Source organism: Schistocerca gregaria, chromosome 10 (assembly GCF_023897955.1).
Source record: "Schistocerca gregaria isolate iqSchGreg1 chromosome 10, iqSchGreg1.2, whole genome shotgun sequence".
Lineage (NCBI taxonomy): Eukaryota > Metazoa > Arthropoda > Insecta > Orthoptera > Acrididae > Schistocerca > Schistocerca gregaria.
In genome coordinates, this window is record NC_064929.1 from 207,673,328 (window position 1) to 207,689,613 (window position 16,286).

Below are 16,286 nucleotides of genomic sequence, written 5' to 3' on the forward strand. Positions count from 1 at the left end.
CGCTGGGAAAAATTCAAGAATCACAACATTCAATGAGTCCCTAAAGCCTCACTTTAAGTTATTTTCTCAAATTTCAATTAATTTTTTTTAGCAATTCCTACTGAGAAGTAATTTGGACAACAACAAAAATTCTCTTTTTGATTGTGACAACACCACCCACAGACACGGAGAACCAATGGCTGTGGAAGGGAGATTTATATACATTCACCATGATAAGGCATGACTATGCACTTCTTTAGCGAAAACTCAAGTGATCCCAAAATTTGGATTTTCTGCTGCTGCCATCCACCAAACTGTGCAGATGTGGCATCAATTTCATTTCTTAAGTCAAAATAAGAACAGTATTCAGAGACAACAATAGTGACTGCACGTGAAGAAACTGACATAACATTGCACTCTTGACATGTTTCAAATTCAATAGTTAATTTCAAGGACAGCATAAAGCATCTATCTATGTTAATGAAGACTACTCTGAGTAACAAGTCTGTATGAAGGAGAGCAGCTAACTGGATAGACAAGAAATCAACTCACCATGCAGCAGCAGGAAACACATATATAAAGGGCATTATATTTGCAAGATTCTGGAGCCAGTGGCTCCTGTTTCTGATAGAAGGACTGAAGGGGAAGGAAGAGGGGTGAAGGAAAAGAACTGGTGGTGTTTGGGAAAAGATGTAGAGTTCAGGAAAGTCATCCAGAGTCCCAGATCAGAGGAGACTTAACAGACATCATGAGAAAGAAAGACTCCTTCTCATCCTGTCTGGTAATTCTCCCCCAACTCAGCGTTCTGGGTGACTTTTCTGACCTCTACTCCTTTTCCTAAACCTCACCAGTCCTTTTCCTTCATCTTGCTTCCATCTCCTTCAACTGTTCTGCCAGTAGAAGGAGCCACTGGCTCCAAAAGTTTGCATAAATAATACATTTTATATGTGTATTTTCCTGCTGACACTTGATTATTAGATTTTTTTCTAGCAGTAGCTATGCAAGCATCTTCTGGCTACTAGTACCATATCCACTTATAAGCACCCAGCTAGAGTTTCCTGTCCTCTTCTATATATGGAGGATAACATCAAAAACTTAGGAGTGAGTTTTACCATGGGTGACAGTGACAATAGTCTTCACAAAAAGCTTAAGTTCTAAATCAAATTTCAAGTGGCTTTGTAACTGAGAAGATTTTGTCCAACAATTATTTTAGCTTGAGCATCTAACAGTAGCTGCTGTGGCTGATTGCCAGAGTAACAGATCAGAAGCATTTTTGCAGCTGTGGCTGTGCTTTGAAGCTGATGTGCTGACCCAGCATATTGCTTCCTCCAGTTTGCGGGAAAATAACAGAGAGTATGAAACTCTGCTTTTCTTTTGGCTTGTTGCAACAGTCATCAACTTCAGTGAAATTAATACCAGCTACTCAGCTGAATGATATAATTAGAACACCTATACATATAGGCTATAATTAAAAGTTGTAAGTAACAAACGAAAAGAAAAAGGCCATATCTTGTGGACATGAAGGGGAAAATGGAATGGTGCGTAGATCTGCTGACATTAAAAGAGAGGAGCCAATGTTCTATGATTTCCAGTCTTTAGCAAAATGGAAAGCAAATGTTAGGTGAGACTGAAACCTATAAAATTTAAGAATGTGCTACATTAAGCCAATTTTTTCACCAGTAATATACTGGCACTCTAAAGCAAAAAGTGTGAATTGCGTAAAGATAATAACTTTGAAAAAATCAAGAAATCCTGCTTTTTTCAGACAGTTGCTTTCTCTGGCTAATAATTTGCCTTTCTAATTATGATAACTTCCTCCAAATCTCATTTATTGGATCTAGTTGTTTGCTGTTTTCCATACCTTGCACTTTACGAATTTATCTTGATCAAAATGTCTTGACAGATAATTTTTCTTTTACATCTCCACACCCTTCTCAAGCCTGTCATTTTCTCCATTTAACCTTTGGCTGTATATTACTGACTGGTTATAAAATTCAGATTTTGATACTCAGCTCTTGAAGCAACTGTCAATCCAGTCCCACAAATCACATAGCTTGGTGTTGCTTTCTCATCACGTTTAGAAGAGAATAAAAATTACTGAAATATTTTATTTGCACCAGAATCAGTAAAATTTCTCATATACATGGGGGCAGACAGTTGTGTTTGATGAAAACATAAAGCACAATATAGTACTGCAAAACAATCCAGGAAATGACAGAAGTTATGACCCTAAAAATAAATAGTTTAACGTATAAAGTGCCACAACATTTTATGATGAAAGGTGCAGACAAAATGCGATAACTGTTTCACATTGTTTCTGGTGTGCACTCTTTATTATGACAGTCATTTTAAATCACACTTAGTAAATGGAAAACAGAACTTTTCAGTTCTTAGAACAATGACATTTCATAAAATTTTGTAATATCTCTTTAAACTCACAGTAAAAAAAAAAAAAATGCACATCAAATAAATACCACATATTCATGAACACACCATACACACATGTACAAGGGTCCTTTCATTTTAAGGTGCCCAAACTTACTTTTTTTTTTTTACTTCAAGAAAGCAATACTACTGTTTTATTACAGTACCTTCTGTTGTGCAGTGCCCACTTGCCATGCTTCAGAGAGTAGAGTTAGGTCAGTATACTTCAGGCATTAGAGGCCTATCTCTGACCGCAAACTGCTTCTCATAAAAGGCTCTCGATGCGCCAGCTTCTACTGCTGCTTTACAGCTTTGCTAGTGCTTTTATGCATTTGACTTATTTAGGGGTTTGAGCTTTTAATTTCTAGGCAGTCTGCTTGTAGTGTAAGTATCGCAGGTGATTATAAATATTCCATTCATATTAGGAGCTGCTTAAGTGACATTATAATTTTATCTCAAAAGTGATAAACAATTTTAAAAATAAACATGAATTTAAATACACAGGTATAAATAGGTTCTTAAATTAATTGATGTTCTCTTCACATGACATGTATCATATTCATCTGACAAAATTTTATATATTAAAAGCAATAAAATATCAAGTCACAGGAATGGTTTCCACTTCTTACATTCAATGTATAAACATGAATGTTTCTCACAACCTGTTGACACAGTTCATCTTACAAAAAGATTATTCCTTCTCATTGCCTCCTTATCACTAAACTTTTTACAGAAGTGCAGGATATTTTTTGCTCTACTAGCTACACAAAGGGTTGGTTTGTGTCCCACAGACGTGAGAGTAACTCCAAAGCATGTGACATATGAGAGGAGGTGAAATGTTATTTCTTCCATATCTATACTTACCTATATTTAGTCAATTATACTGTGTGCTCACTTGTGTATTCATTTTACAGTGAATGTCATGTGCTACAAATGTAAATTCAAAATATTGCCAATATACATTAATGTAGGTGTCAATAACTATTGCAGAAATTCTGTTTCAGTAATTTTTATTTATTCTTATTATCATCTTTTTTGAGCATTTGTGAGAATCATTTGAAACAGACTATTGCCTAGGTTTAAAGAAGGGCAGGAAAGGCAGGATTAGAGGGAGGGTGGCTGTACTGAGAAAAGTAGCCAGCCTGAAACAACTTGTCAAAACACAAAGCTGACCTCAGAGAGGTCAGAACAAGATATTAACTTGACACATGCACTAACATCCAGAAATTACAAATAATAACAAATACAAGAGAATATATACCTTAAACTGAAAAGTTCAGAATCCCAAAAGACACATTACAAAATTGGAAAATCTCTTCCCCAACAGCAGATCGGTTAACAGGGGATACGTTTACCCACAGGAGGCACACAGGCTCCCCAGTGAGGTGACAAGTACAATTCCAGAGAAACAGAAGTCCTGAAAAGTCATTGCTTTGACTGATAGACTACACTTCATCTTCCCTATGCATTCCAGACATTCTCTCATAGGACACAGATCTGGAAGCATCAATGATGTGCCCATGAGGTGGATAGTGCCATTCATCCAAGAAGATCCTCCAGCAGATCAGCTTGACGAACAAAGGCTTTACCATCCACAAAGAAGAACCCTGTACCAATTGCCTGTTGGAATACAAACAAATTTCTCTGAACCTCCAATAAACATTTGATTGCTTAACTCCAAATCCTGAGATAACTGTAGCCTCTGTAGTTACTACTGGATTTTTCAAGCAGTTAAATCAAGATACCTGAGTTGCTATTCTTCACCAAACTATCACGAACATTTCCTGTAGCTCAGAACTAATGCCAAAGCCTTGATACATCATGACGCATTCATATTTCACAATGCTGAAATTGAGATTTACATTTTACCTTCTTGATGGTATTTATGAGTTCTACCCTGCAAAACAAGGCCTAAAGTCTACCTTTGCAATGTTACATAGCAATCCTCACTCTGCAAACAATGAAAGTGCACACACAATTGAGATCTGCATGTTTACTATGTTGCTTCCTCTTTTTTTGAGTCACTCATTATTCACAGCAGAAAATATTCTTTTTCTATATAACAGAAAATTCTAAACAAAGATTCCAAGACTTACCAAGTGGGAAAGCGCCGGTAGACAGGCACAATAAAAAACACACAAACACACACACAAAATTTCGAGCTTTTGCAACCGGCGGTTGCTTTGTCAGGAAAGAAGAAGGAAAGATGAAAGGATGTGGGTTTTAAGGGAGACGGGAGTGGAAAGACTTACCTTAGGGGGGAAAAAGGATAGGTATATACTCGCACACACACACACACACACACACACACACACACACACACACACACACACACACACACACACACACATATATCCATCCATACATATAGACACAAGCAGACATATTTCAATATCCCGGGAGCGGAAAGACTTACCTTAGGGGGAAAAAAGGATAGGTATATACTCACTCGCACACACACACACACACACACACACACACACACACACACACGCACACATATCCATCCATACATATAGACACAAGCAGACATATGCAGACATATGCAGACATATGTCTGCTTGTGTCTATATGTATGGATGGATATGTGTGTGTGTGTGTGTGTGTGTGTGTGTGTGTGTGTGTGTGTGTGTGTGTGTGTGCGAGTGAGTATATACCTATCCTTTTTTCCCCCTAAGGTAAGTCTTTCCGCTCCCGGGATCGGAATGACTCCTTACCCTCTCCCTTAAAACTCACATCCTTTCATCTTTCCTTCTCCTTCCCTCTTTCCTGGCAAAGCAACCACCGGTTGCGAAAGCTCGAAATTTTGTGTTTGTGTGTTTTTTTTATTGTGCCTGTCTACCGGCACTTTCCCGCTTGGTAAGTCTTGGAATCTTTGTTTTTAATATATTTTTCCTCTGTGGAAGTTTCTTTCTATTTTATTAACAGAAAATTCTAGTTTATACAGACTAGTGTGTGTGTGTGTGTGTGTGTGTGTGTGTGTGTGTGTGTGTGTGTGTGTGTTACTCATGCAAAACCTTATCACTTCTGTCAGCCTTTGCAGCTTTGTCTTCTATTCTAGCACTGTGTTTCTGTTCATCTACATTATCCAGAATAAATCTTTCTCCAGCGCAGTTTATACTGTAATGAAATTCGTAGTCTGATTGCATGCTAGAATGGGAGTTGAACCTCATTCTTTGGCTTTTACTGGCAAGTCCCTTAAGAACTGAGACACCCAAGTTAACTGCAAGGTAGAATCATCCATACACCATAAAGAAGGTAACACATAACCCTCAGTCCCACTAATTCTGTATGTGCTGCAAACTGCCTTTTCACGGCTTTGGCCCACAAGTCCAAATCTGACACTGTTTAGATATTTCAGAAACGTTTTCATGTGAGAGGGCAATCCCTAGTGATATGGCAATAATTTTGATTTTGTTGTTGGGTATGTTTCCTGCCATCACAAACATAATTTGCCCCGTTGGATGAAAATTATATATACCACATATCTGTGAACCATTTAAACTTTGTTCAGTGTGTTGTGTCTCTGGGTTAGAGTCAGTGATTCAAGCTGACATCTACTTAGACAAATGTAGAAAACCACCAAACAAACGCTAATCAGAATAATCGCCATTATAGTGGCGTGTAGATTCAGTCTGTGTCTAGCTTACCACCATGTTTTGCAAAGCCAGTACCCAGTGCATTAAAATATGTGGGTGAATCAACAGGTCTAATAATCATTATAAAATAGAAATGCAAATATATTCACACAAATCAATGATGAAGATGCAAGAATCAGAATGGCATTATCTCAGATGTTTTATACGTACGTGGTAACATCCATGCCTAGCAATATTAAGTATGTCAGTCACTCAAAATGAGAATAAAAATACTCAATGCTCAATTTATACCATTATATATGTTAGTACACAATAATACAAGGGCAGTCTTTACATCATGATTCCATTTATGGCATCTCAGTAGAAGACAGAGATACATGAATTTCAAATTTCTCAGTATTCTACCTGTCATCCAATTTCCCATTCATACTATATCATGCACACGTAACTTTTTGCTGTTATTCAGTCTGTTAATATTCTTCACTTACCTGGCCTTTTTGTCTTTCTTAATACCATACTGCAGTTGACATGGGTATAAACTACCAGCTAAATGTGATTTTTTTATTTTAACACTAAAGTAAAAAGCATACTTAACAAACATATATGTGTACTGACTGCTCAAAAAATATTTACGAATTAAGATACAGACTAAATCTCGTTCTTTTAAATTATATGTCTGGTAAATTCAAAAAAAAAATATTGCTCTCTTGGCAAGTCATAATTCAAAGGCTTTGCATGCATGAATGATTACTCCAACAAGAGTCTTTGAATTACTACTTCACAAAGAGAGACTTTTGTTCACTCACTTCTATCATTTCCCAGAACATCTTTCTGCCTAACACCAAGATAAGTGAAGGCTAATTGTACTTTTTGCTTTCTAATAGTGGTATACTTATATATGTTAGCTATCTCTTAAGTTTTGCTTCCAGGGATACATGTCTTTCCACTCATCCCAAACATTAATGCAAAAGATACAGGTGATACTGACAGCAGACAACAATCCCCATTTGTCAGAATTTCAGAGTGTTGGGATTTTTACCTCTAACTCTGGAAATAAGAATTTTAAATGTTATGTGGTAATCAATCAGCAAGTCAGTTTTACCTGTCATCCAAGTAATTTAATAGCTTTTATTTTTTAATGATTGCTTTAGACTAGTTTGAATCAATAATGACAATAGTCCACACAAATCACTCACTAAGTTCTGGTAGTTGCACTATTATATAAAAAATTAATAGTTAACCTGAATGATGTACTTATGGAGACGCTGCTCTTAAAGACTGACAGTGCAAATTTGAGTAATGAATTCCAGAAGTGTCTGTAGTGATTCCACTGTTGTCGAAAATATTATTTAAAACTATACTATCATTTGATTTGTGAAAATAGCCTGATTGCATTGTGGAGACAATGGATGAACTATCTTCCTCTCACATGAAGTTAAATCTTCTCTTACAATTTTCAGGCCTCAGAAAAGTAAAATTATTGCATATTGTGCATAGCACTGCATTGCTGATTTATAATTACTTTTAGAAATGCCTACTGTTTTTGCTGTAGAGATATACAGGAATTCGATTGGCAGTTATAACTCAGTAACTGCTGTGAGGGTTTCAGAGCTTCACATTAAAACACTGCTGGCACCATGCATATACAACTCTTACTGGACCTACCTTCACCATGCATGTTACACAAAAAAGAGAACAGAGGAACAAGTAGGGATGCCATCTGCACTTGATGCATTATACTAGTAGAGCATGCAGCAAAGTGGCATGCTGCATGGAGAATGTGCTGATACAGCACACCACTTAAAATTAAGGTGCCTGCAAGCATGTATGTTCTATCTATAGTTCTATTTAACTTTATGTTTGCAAATTATATTATAGATGAAATAAGGTCAAACAATGGAAACAATGGAATACCCAGGATGGAATGTAACATTATGAAGTAAGGTCAGTTTGTTAAGTGTGACATCTGACCATAAATGACCTTTGAAAATTTTCAAGTGCATTTGACACATTTTTTTTCCAAACCTCTTTGCACAGTAAAGCATAAAATGAATTCTCATTTGAACAACAATAAGAAAATTATAATTTTACTTCAAATATTTAATAACTGCTAGAAAACAAAAAAATGCATGCAAAAATATTATAAACAGAAAATAAAGTATGAGATATTTGTTTAAACTGTGTGTACATGATGTATTTCCTACCTTTCTCAGGCACTACTGTATTATCTTCAGCACAACGGCAAGAATCTGTAAAAACACAGCATGAATGTCACTTTTAGTGGGATGTGTGCTTTGAATTAGACCACGAAGTGCTCAGATAACTCAGCAGTAAGATCATTTCTCATGAAATGCAGGAGACTAGGTTTGAGTCACTGTTCCTCACCCATGTTCAGTATGCCAGTAACACGCATTCCATAAAACAACTCTGATATCCCTCCCACCACCCATGTGGAAATTCTTCTTTGTCTTCCTCAACAGGTGTGATTTGTCTCTTTAGTGCAGCATTTCTTAAACTGCGTTCCCTGGAACCCTGGGATTTCGTGGACATCACCTGTGTGTTACGTGAAACTAACATGTCTTTTTTCTTTATATTAAAAAAAGTAACTTAAAAAAATTATTAAAATCTCTACAAAATTAAGAAAAAGTAGAACAACAGTTAACTGTCACGTTTGCTTACTAGTTTGAATAGTTTGTATGAATGCAACACTGGCAGCAAAGAAGTCTGTATTGATCCCTGGGTGCAAGAAGCTGTGTTGTTGCTTTTACTATTTGCAACTACTTACACAAGTGAAACAGGCTTACCAGCTTACGTGTTAACAAAAATAAATATTGCAACAGACTTGATGCCAAACCTGCCATGAGAAAGCTTTAATTCATAAAGACCAAAATTAAATACGCCAACAAAAATAAGGTCCTCAAATTCAAAAGACTGGATTTCAGTCCTAAAGTCAGCCTTTGGATTTTTTCTGTAATGACTTCTTTCACCTCTGGCCTTTTTGTGCATTTCTCATATCTTTTTTCCTCTTTATTACTTTGCCTCCTTATCTCAGGATGCTACTCAGATACAAGATAATTGTCATAAATGGAACAAAATTGCAGGAACTGGTCCCTGATAGGATAAAGGAGCAAAACATGCCAAGTGGACATATGGCTGTAATTGCATTCCATGGTTGCATTGACAGTGTAGGTTTCAATGACTGAAAGCGCACATGATAACACACCAGCTAAGTGGAAATTTTCTGTCTGTACTAGCGTTTTAGCTCTGCTCTCTAGATAGCTATAATGGTGTCAATGATGGTGGTGCACTAGTACATCAGTATATGGGGGTATCTGCTTCACTACTGTTGTCGACTCCCTCTGGTGTGGACGCAAGTCATGTAGTGCAGTGCTGAGAGGTGATGGCTCAGTATACAATACAGGAACAGGCCAAAATAGTCTTTACATACAGACAGGCAAATGGCAATGGGTGGGAAGCAGCATGACAGTACAAGAAAAAGTATCCTTGCCTATAACAATTACATCATAAACTGTCTGTGACAGTATTCCATGGTTTGTGTGTGACTGGGGTGTTTAATGGAATTGGTAATGAAGAAGGGCAGGTGTGTCAGGTATAGACAAGGGGCACTCAATAAATAATGCAACACTTTTTCTTTTCTGAAAACAAGTTGGTTTTATTCAGAATTCCAATACACCATATTATTCTTCACTCTTTTGGCTATAAAACTCTATTTTTCAACTTAATCTATGTGCAATGTGACAGCCTTATGCCACCTTACCAGTGGCTTGTATGCACGCATGTTTCCACAGTACTGGTTGACATCAGAGCCAATGTCTTGCAGAATCAATAATCTCCCCCATCATTCACATAGTGCTTTGTGTGGAGTGCATCTGACACCTCTAATGCAGTGTCAGTGCATCCTTCATGCGGCTAAACAGATGGAAGCTGGAAGGTGTGAATTTCCGGGCTATAGGGTGGATGAGGAAGAACAATCCAGTGAAGTTTTGTGATCTCCTCTTGGGTATGCAGCCTTGTGTGAGCCTTTAATTGTCATAGGGAAGGACAAGTTTGTTTGCATTTTTGTGGTGATGAACACATTGCAGGAGTCACAGCTGTGTGCTGCTGGCCAGTACATGAGAGACTGGACAGGTTTGTGCAACCTTGTTGTGGTGATGTGAGACACCTTTCTCAATCATCTACCAGGCTTTTGTTCCCTGCCAGGTCTCTGTAGACATTCTGCAAGCGCCTACGAATATCTGCGATGCTCTACCTTTCTGCCAAAAGAAACTCAATGACATCTCTCTGCTTGGAATACACCTCCTTTGCACACACCATTTTAAAGGCTACATATAGTGCTGTCACCTATCAGGACTTCATGAAAATATAGGAACTGAGTTGGAAAAGTTCCATGAGGTACCACGACAAATTTCATATTTTTTCCAACTGGAATTGGCAGAGATTAAAAAAATGTGTTGCATTACTTATTGAATGCCCCTCATATGTGAGCCTTGGCTGAATTGGTGTTGAACATTGTAGCATATGGCACTGGTATCAGCACCAGATAGGTGGCTCACCATCATGAGGTAAGCCAGGCAACTGTGTAGAGCATTCTCCTTCACATCCGTTACATGGGACAGTGCCGTCAACCTTGACAGCATCCACCTGTGTAGTATGGAGAATCGTCATGGTATGGTGGCAATGAACCATCAGCAAACCTCAATGAGTGAGTGGGAATAATATGCAACCATCTCCTGGTTCCAGTCGTCCTTAGCCACAATGCTTCACACCCAAGGGATATCTGTAATTCCTGTGGGTGCACTGCCTCCCCTGCTGGGAGAAGTGTCTTTGGTGGTAGGAAGGCTAATATAACCACTACATGATGGTGCTCCAGCACACTTTCAAATTCCTGCACAGAGGCATCTTGACAATATCTACCTTGGCCAATGGATCGGACAAGATGGTCCAGTCACATATCTGGTCTGGTTGTTGAGCCTCAGCCATTTAGATTTCTACTTGTGGGGATACCTGAAAGAAGTTGTGCATGTGACACAAATCCAAAACATGCATACACTGCAATAACACATTCCTGCTGCCTGTAATGCCATTCACTTGCAGGATGACACATTTGAATGTGTGATCTGTTGCTACTGCCTCATGTTAGCACATGCTTTAGAGGCCCGTGGGGGTCATTTCGAACACCTAACCCAGTAGTGTCTCATCGGAAGTTGATGTGTGTTGCATTGGACTGTGCAAATGAGATGAATTAATACATGCACACCATTAATTTCTGCCCATATGTCAATACAATCTATTTGCTCTTTAGGCCTATCTTCTTAGGAAACATTTCCTGCAGTTTATACCCATTTAGCAACATCACCCTGCATACAAATGTCACCTGCCATAACCATTTGTTTGGCTGGAATTTTTAAAAACAGGTTTTGCACAATATTTGTAAATTCCCAACTAATGTGTAAGAAAAAGGTGCATGATATCTTTATTAAATCCAGTGGCAATAGTGGCACCTTTGACCATTAGATGACGATCTGAGCTGACAGCTTAGTTCAACTTCTGCAGACACATAACACTGTGTGTGGAAATAGAAAATCCTGTCCCCTCATCATCCCACATTGAGTTTATCACCTCTCTCTAACTCCTCACCCTCTTGAAGACCAGACTTTTCTTCACAAGACACTCTTTGTAAGCAGCTTTCATCATTTCAAGAATTCCTGAACATATTTTCCCTATTTTTAAAAGGAACTTCATCACAGCCCTTTGGTTTTCAAAATCAGTCCCCTTCCATTGTGATGATAACAAGCCATCTGTGTACAAAAACAGAATGCACTCAGCACGTTGTTGTCTAGGAAACTGATTGCAGCTGGGGGAATTTTTGGGGAATGAAGAAACTCAGAATTACCGATGCCAGCTTTCCAATGTTGCTCCAGTGCTCACAATATGACCAATCTGTCAACTTTAGTATCATACATCATATTTAAATTGAACCACAGCAGAATCATAGCCACCCCAATAAAGAAATGTTAATTATCAAAAACAAAATCAATAGAACTGCTGAATAACAGAAAGGAAAAGCAGTCTTCGTTGCTTACAAACAGCAAAGGTCTAGACAGGAGCCCCTGTCCACCAACACATTTGCTCTGTTAGTAAGTTTTAATGCCTATTGCAGTGTAAGGCATAGGATCCCTTATGTTGTGATCAACTGTCATTTCCTTCTGATGTGAAGGAAACACTGATGTATTTTAAAACTGTTTTACAGCCACGCTTCCTGCCATTAAGTGTGTCACATCTGAAGTCATTATAGAAGTGTGGTACCATTCCGGCACACAACTCATCAAACCCAAAATGTGCTATGAGCTATGGGCACCATTCCTTGATCTTTCAGGTGTTTGCACTTTTCATCTGCATACTCATTCACAAATAAGGCTTTTACAATAAAGTCAATGCATTGCTAAGTTTTATATACAGTACATGTATTCTCAAGGAAAGCAGTAGTATCGACCTTGGGCAAAAATTTTGAATCTGTACTGTTATAATAGAATCCCTCATAGGATCACTGTATCTCCATGGGGAATGCACATACACTCTCCTGGATTCAAGCTTTATGTCCTCTGTACCTCATATTCCCAAAGCATCGCTGTCACATAATTTTTTGCATTCGTTTTCCTTTTCCATAATTTGCAGTGCTGAACTAACTGGCAAGGAATTATTCTCTGTAGGTGAAGTTGCTTCTAGATTCATCAGTATATTATAAGAGTGTTCAAACAAGTCCTCATTGTCAACTTACATGGCAAGAACACTTAAAAATACACTTTCAGAGAAGAAATTAGTACACTTATTACTTACTCTGATTAAAAGGTCAACAACAATGTTGTTAGTCAAAAGAAAATTTCAATCAGGAAAGATACTGCACTGATACTGAGGCTGACTTGGGATTGAAAGCCTTATCCTCTAGCCTGCTGAATGTCCCACGGACCTGTTCAAGATATACCTGTACACGTTTCTTTGACATAATTGTGGTCATCCCACTATCTACTGGATGGCAAAATTATTAAACCCAAAAATGAAAATAAGAACAAAAGTCAGAATTTAAATTTATCGCCCCTGCGTGCATTGCCTATATCGCATAATGGACAAACACTAGGCGTTATGAGAAGGTCATGATAATACAGCAAAGTCGTTGTTTATCGTTGCCAACTTTTGTCTCGAGTGAACTACAACTGAAGTTCAGCAAATAATGTGAATTATAGAACAATTTGTACACCTATAAAAATTGAGATATGATTTTGCTATTTCACTGTAGCATAAATAACTATCTAAAAATTGCTTTCAATTTAATGATTAGAAATAATTTGTTCGATACAACATTATTATGTGGAAGGAGCCGTTACTTACATATAACAGCGTCTCCTGCCGAAAAGCATAAGAGGAGCAAGCATGATACAGCATAAGCAACCGAAAACTTTATACATAGAAATACATGCAATATTGAACAACGCGCGCTTGTGTTTGAATTTAGATTCAACATTGGTTCCACGAACAGCGATATAATTCCCATATCGATGGCACACTCGCATAAACCGATAAAATTCGATAATTGTAAACCTGCTGTCTGCATCCGGATATAACATTTGAAATTAATTTATACCACATATAAATACTTTTGGAAACACCAATCGCATTTTTCTATTGCTGTCGCAGAAGAGTGCGAAAAGTAATGGCCAATGATAGTTGTTCTAAGACAACGATTATTCTAACGCCAAATTCCTCATGATGGTTCTACAGATTGTTAGTAATATCACAGTCTATATTCTCTGTGACAATTTTAATTACAGCAGAAGCAACAAGAATGCACTGACTAGAAGTAATACATTAATTTTCTCACAAAAAATGTTTCTTTTGAAATTCAGGTTATTTTGTTCTTCAATGTGCCTCTTTTTGTACAGTCTAACATTGATACCATTTTAGAGGTGATTAAACAATATTTCTTTCCCTATTGTTAGCAAGTTGAAAACTTATTTTTCTCTTGGAAACGGAAAAATAAAAAGTTTTGATACTGCCCATAACATTCATATTACTGAATTTTGTAAGTAGTATGAAATGCAGCAACTAAAACCAAATCATAAAGATAGTGAGGGACAGAGAAGGATGGCTACATCAACAAGGCATTCCTTTAGTATCTGCTGCTGCTGATGATGCTGATGACTGTGTCTATAAGCTGCATAAACTAAATAAGAGACTACTCCAGTCTCTAATTTCCCCAAGGCAGTGGCAATTTTTGAAATCTATAATTGCCAATGAAAGCTGATAGTTATCCATACTTCCATATCCACCACTGATGAAACTTAATAGACATGCTATTCACCATAATACTGTCTGATGCACAAATACTCATCACCGCAACCCTACAGTGCTTCTCCTTTGCTGTCTACTTTTCAAAAAAATAACTTTGGTCATCACCAGTACTCTCAAAAATTTACAGAACTTAATGTTATGTGCATTTGGATAAATGAGGAGAAATAAAAAAAAATTACAGTTTCTATCATCACATGAGACAATAAGTTTCCATTATTATATAGTGAAACTTTATTAGTTACACTGGTACCAGCCACTGCCTTGAAGTCTACTAGAAATGAGTGTCATCTTAGTATGTGTTCCACATTCTTACCACTTTTGTTCTTACAATTCTCCTGGAGTGATAATTCTTTTACACATTTTCTCTGGTGTCTACATTGTACATGTAATGTTTGTTCTGAATGCCAAGTCCAAAACTTTTGCAGTACTGGTATTAAATTGAAGAAACCAGAATTCATATATGACATAGCTAATCAAATTTTGAATGTAGACAGTAACATATTCCAGACTGAGAGGAAGATAATTTGTTCAAAAACTGTATGCTACTCAAGTAATATTTATTTTCAGATATTGTATAACTTAAGTCAAGCAGGAAATAATGAGACTTACTTTCAAAGGTAGTGAGTGTGAAACAGTTTCTCGTGCTCTGGTAATGGAAAGCAATGAATTACATGTTCAAAACAATGGACTTCTGGAATTTTGCCAGATGCTAATGATTGTTGCCTTGTTCTCATTAATAACACATTATTTAACCACATGAGCATGCATGTTATCTAACAGGTTGCCACAATTAATTACCCTTGTTTTTGTTTTCAGTTGCAGGAAAGGTCTAATTCAAATGCTTTGAGGTTTGTTGCTTGCATTTCTCTCGGGCTAAATGTATTGGTGTCGCATGATATGTGCAACTTTCAGTGCCTTTGCCTGCTTGCAAATTCCCTTCCTGTGGTCTGTAGTGAAAAGTAATCAATAATTTTAAAAATGCACCCCAAGAAACCCTGAATGTTGAGTAGGAGGAGTTCTGGGCTGTTGGACATCCCTTTGGGATTCAATTCCTCTTATAAGTTTAATTTGATGTTTGTCACTTGTTTCAGAGCACTATAACTTGATGTGGAAGCAATGCATGCCAGAATGGTATGGAGTACTTACTGATACTATGTCAATAAAAATTAGCAAATTTAAATTATGAAATAAAGATAAACATAGATTCTGTTGTTTGTTGGAAGCACACTGAAAATTTATTTTTCTTTGATGAAATTTTGTTTCAGTTCCCCGATATACATAAAGAAAGAGAATAGACAATGTTTTGAGTCATATGAGCCATATTTATGAACAGATACCACTGAAGAAACAGTCCCATTCAATTAACTGTCTGTTGAAACAATATCGAATCCTAGCAGGACAGGAGTAAAAAAATAGAAACAGAGGAATGAATTATATTCAAAAGTTTAGCTATTTTGCAAGTAGCCAGAAGAGTGTTGCTATATTAGACAACAGATATCTACTTTTTTATTGTGAAATGGTTTTCCTGCTCCAAAATGTAGGAAAATGAATGGCATAATTGTTCTGACTGAATTCTGCAATCAGGGCATTGGTTTTTTGCCTTTGTTCTGATTCCTTGCCTAAAGTGCTCTATGGACAATTAACAGAAGTTGTTGCAGGTGTCCTAATGGAGTCTCCTTGTACCAGGAACTGCACTGTAGAAGTCTCAGAGTAACTTAATTGTTTTAAGAAATTGGCTTTTTTTAGTTTTTGGTACCTGTCCATCAAACAAACATTTTTACACTGAGTTATAATTCAAATTAATGTCTAAATATGAGGAGGTAAGTTCTGGTAGAATATAAATAATGTAGGAGTAAAGCAGGCCACTCACCAAAAAGCAGAAATGTTGAGTCGTCCACAGGCACACACAAAAGAGAA

General features: G+C 37.2%; 1 protein-coding gene across 3 annotated transcripts in view; it reads left to right on the forward strand.

Moving 5' to 3' along the window:
• LOC126293481 (platelet endothelial aggregation receptor 1) overlaps window positions 1-16,286 on the forward strand; it is an 800,502-nt gene that overhangs the window by 763,335 nt on the left and 20,881 nt on the right. The window contains exon 10 of one of the 3 annotated variants that reach the window (XM_049986727.1): window positions 15,186-15,217. The exons of the other annotated variants lie outside the window; for them this stretch is intronic. Within the exon in view, the coding sequence (XP_049842684.1) occupies window positions 15,186-15,202 (17 nt within the window). The 3' untranslated portion in view covers window positions 15,203-15,217. The remainder of the gene's footprint in view (window positions 1-15,185; window positions 15,218-16,286) is intronic. 3 annotated transcript variants of the gene reach the window in all.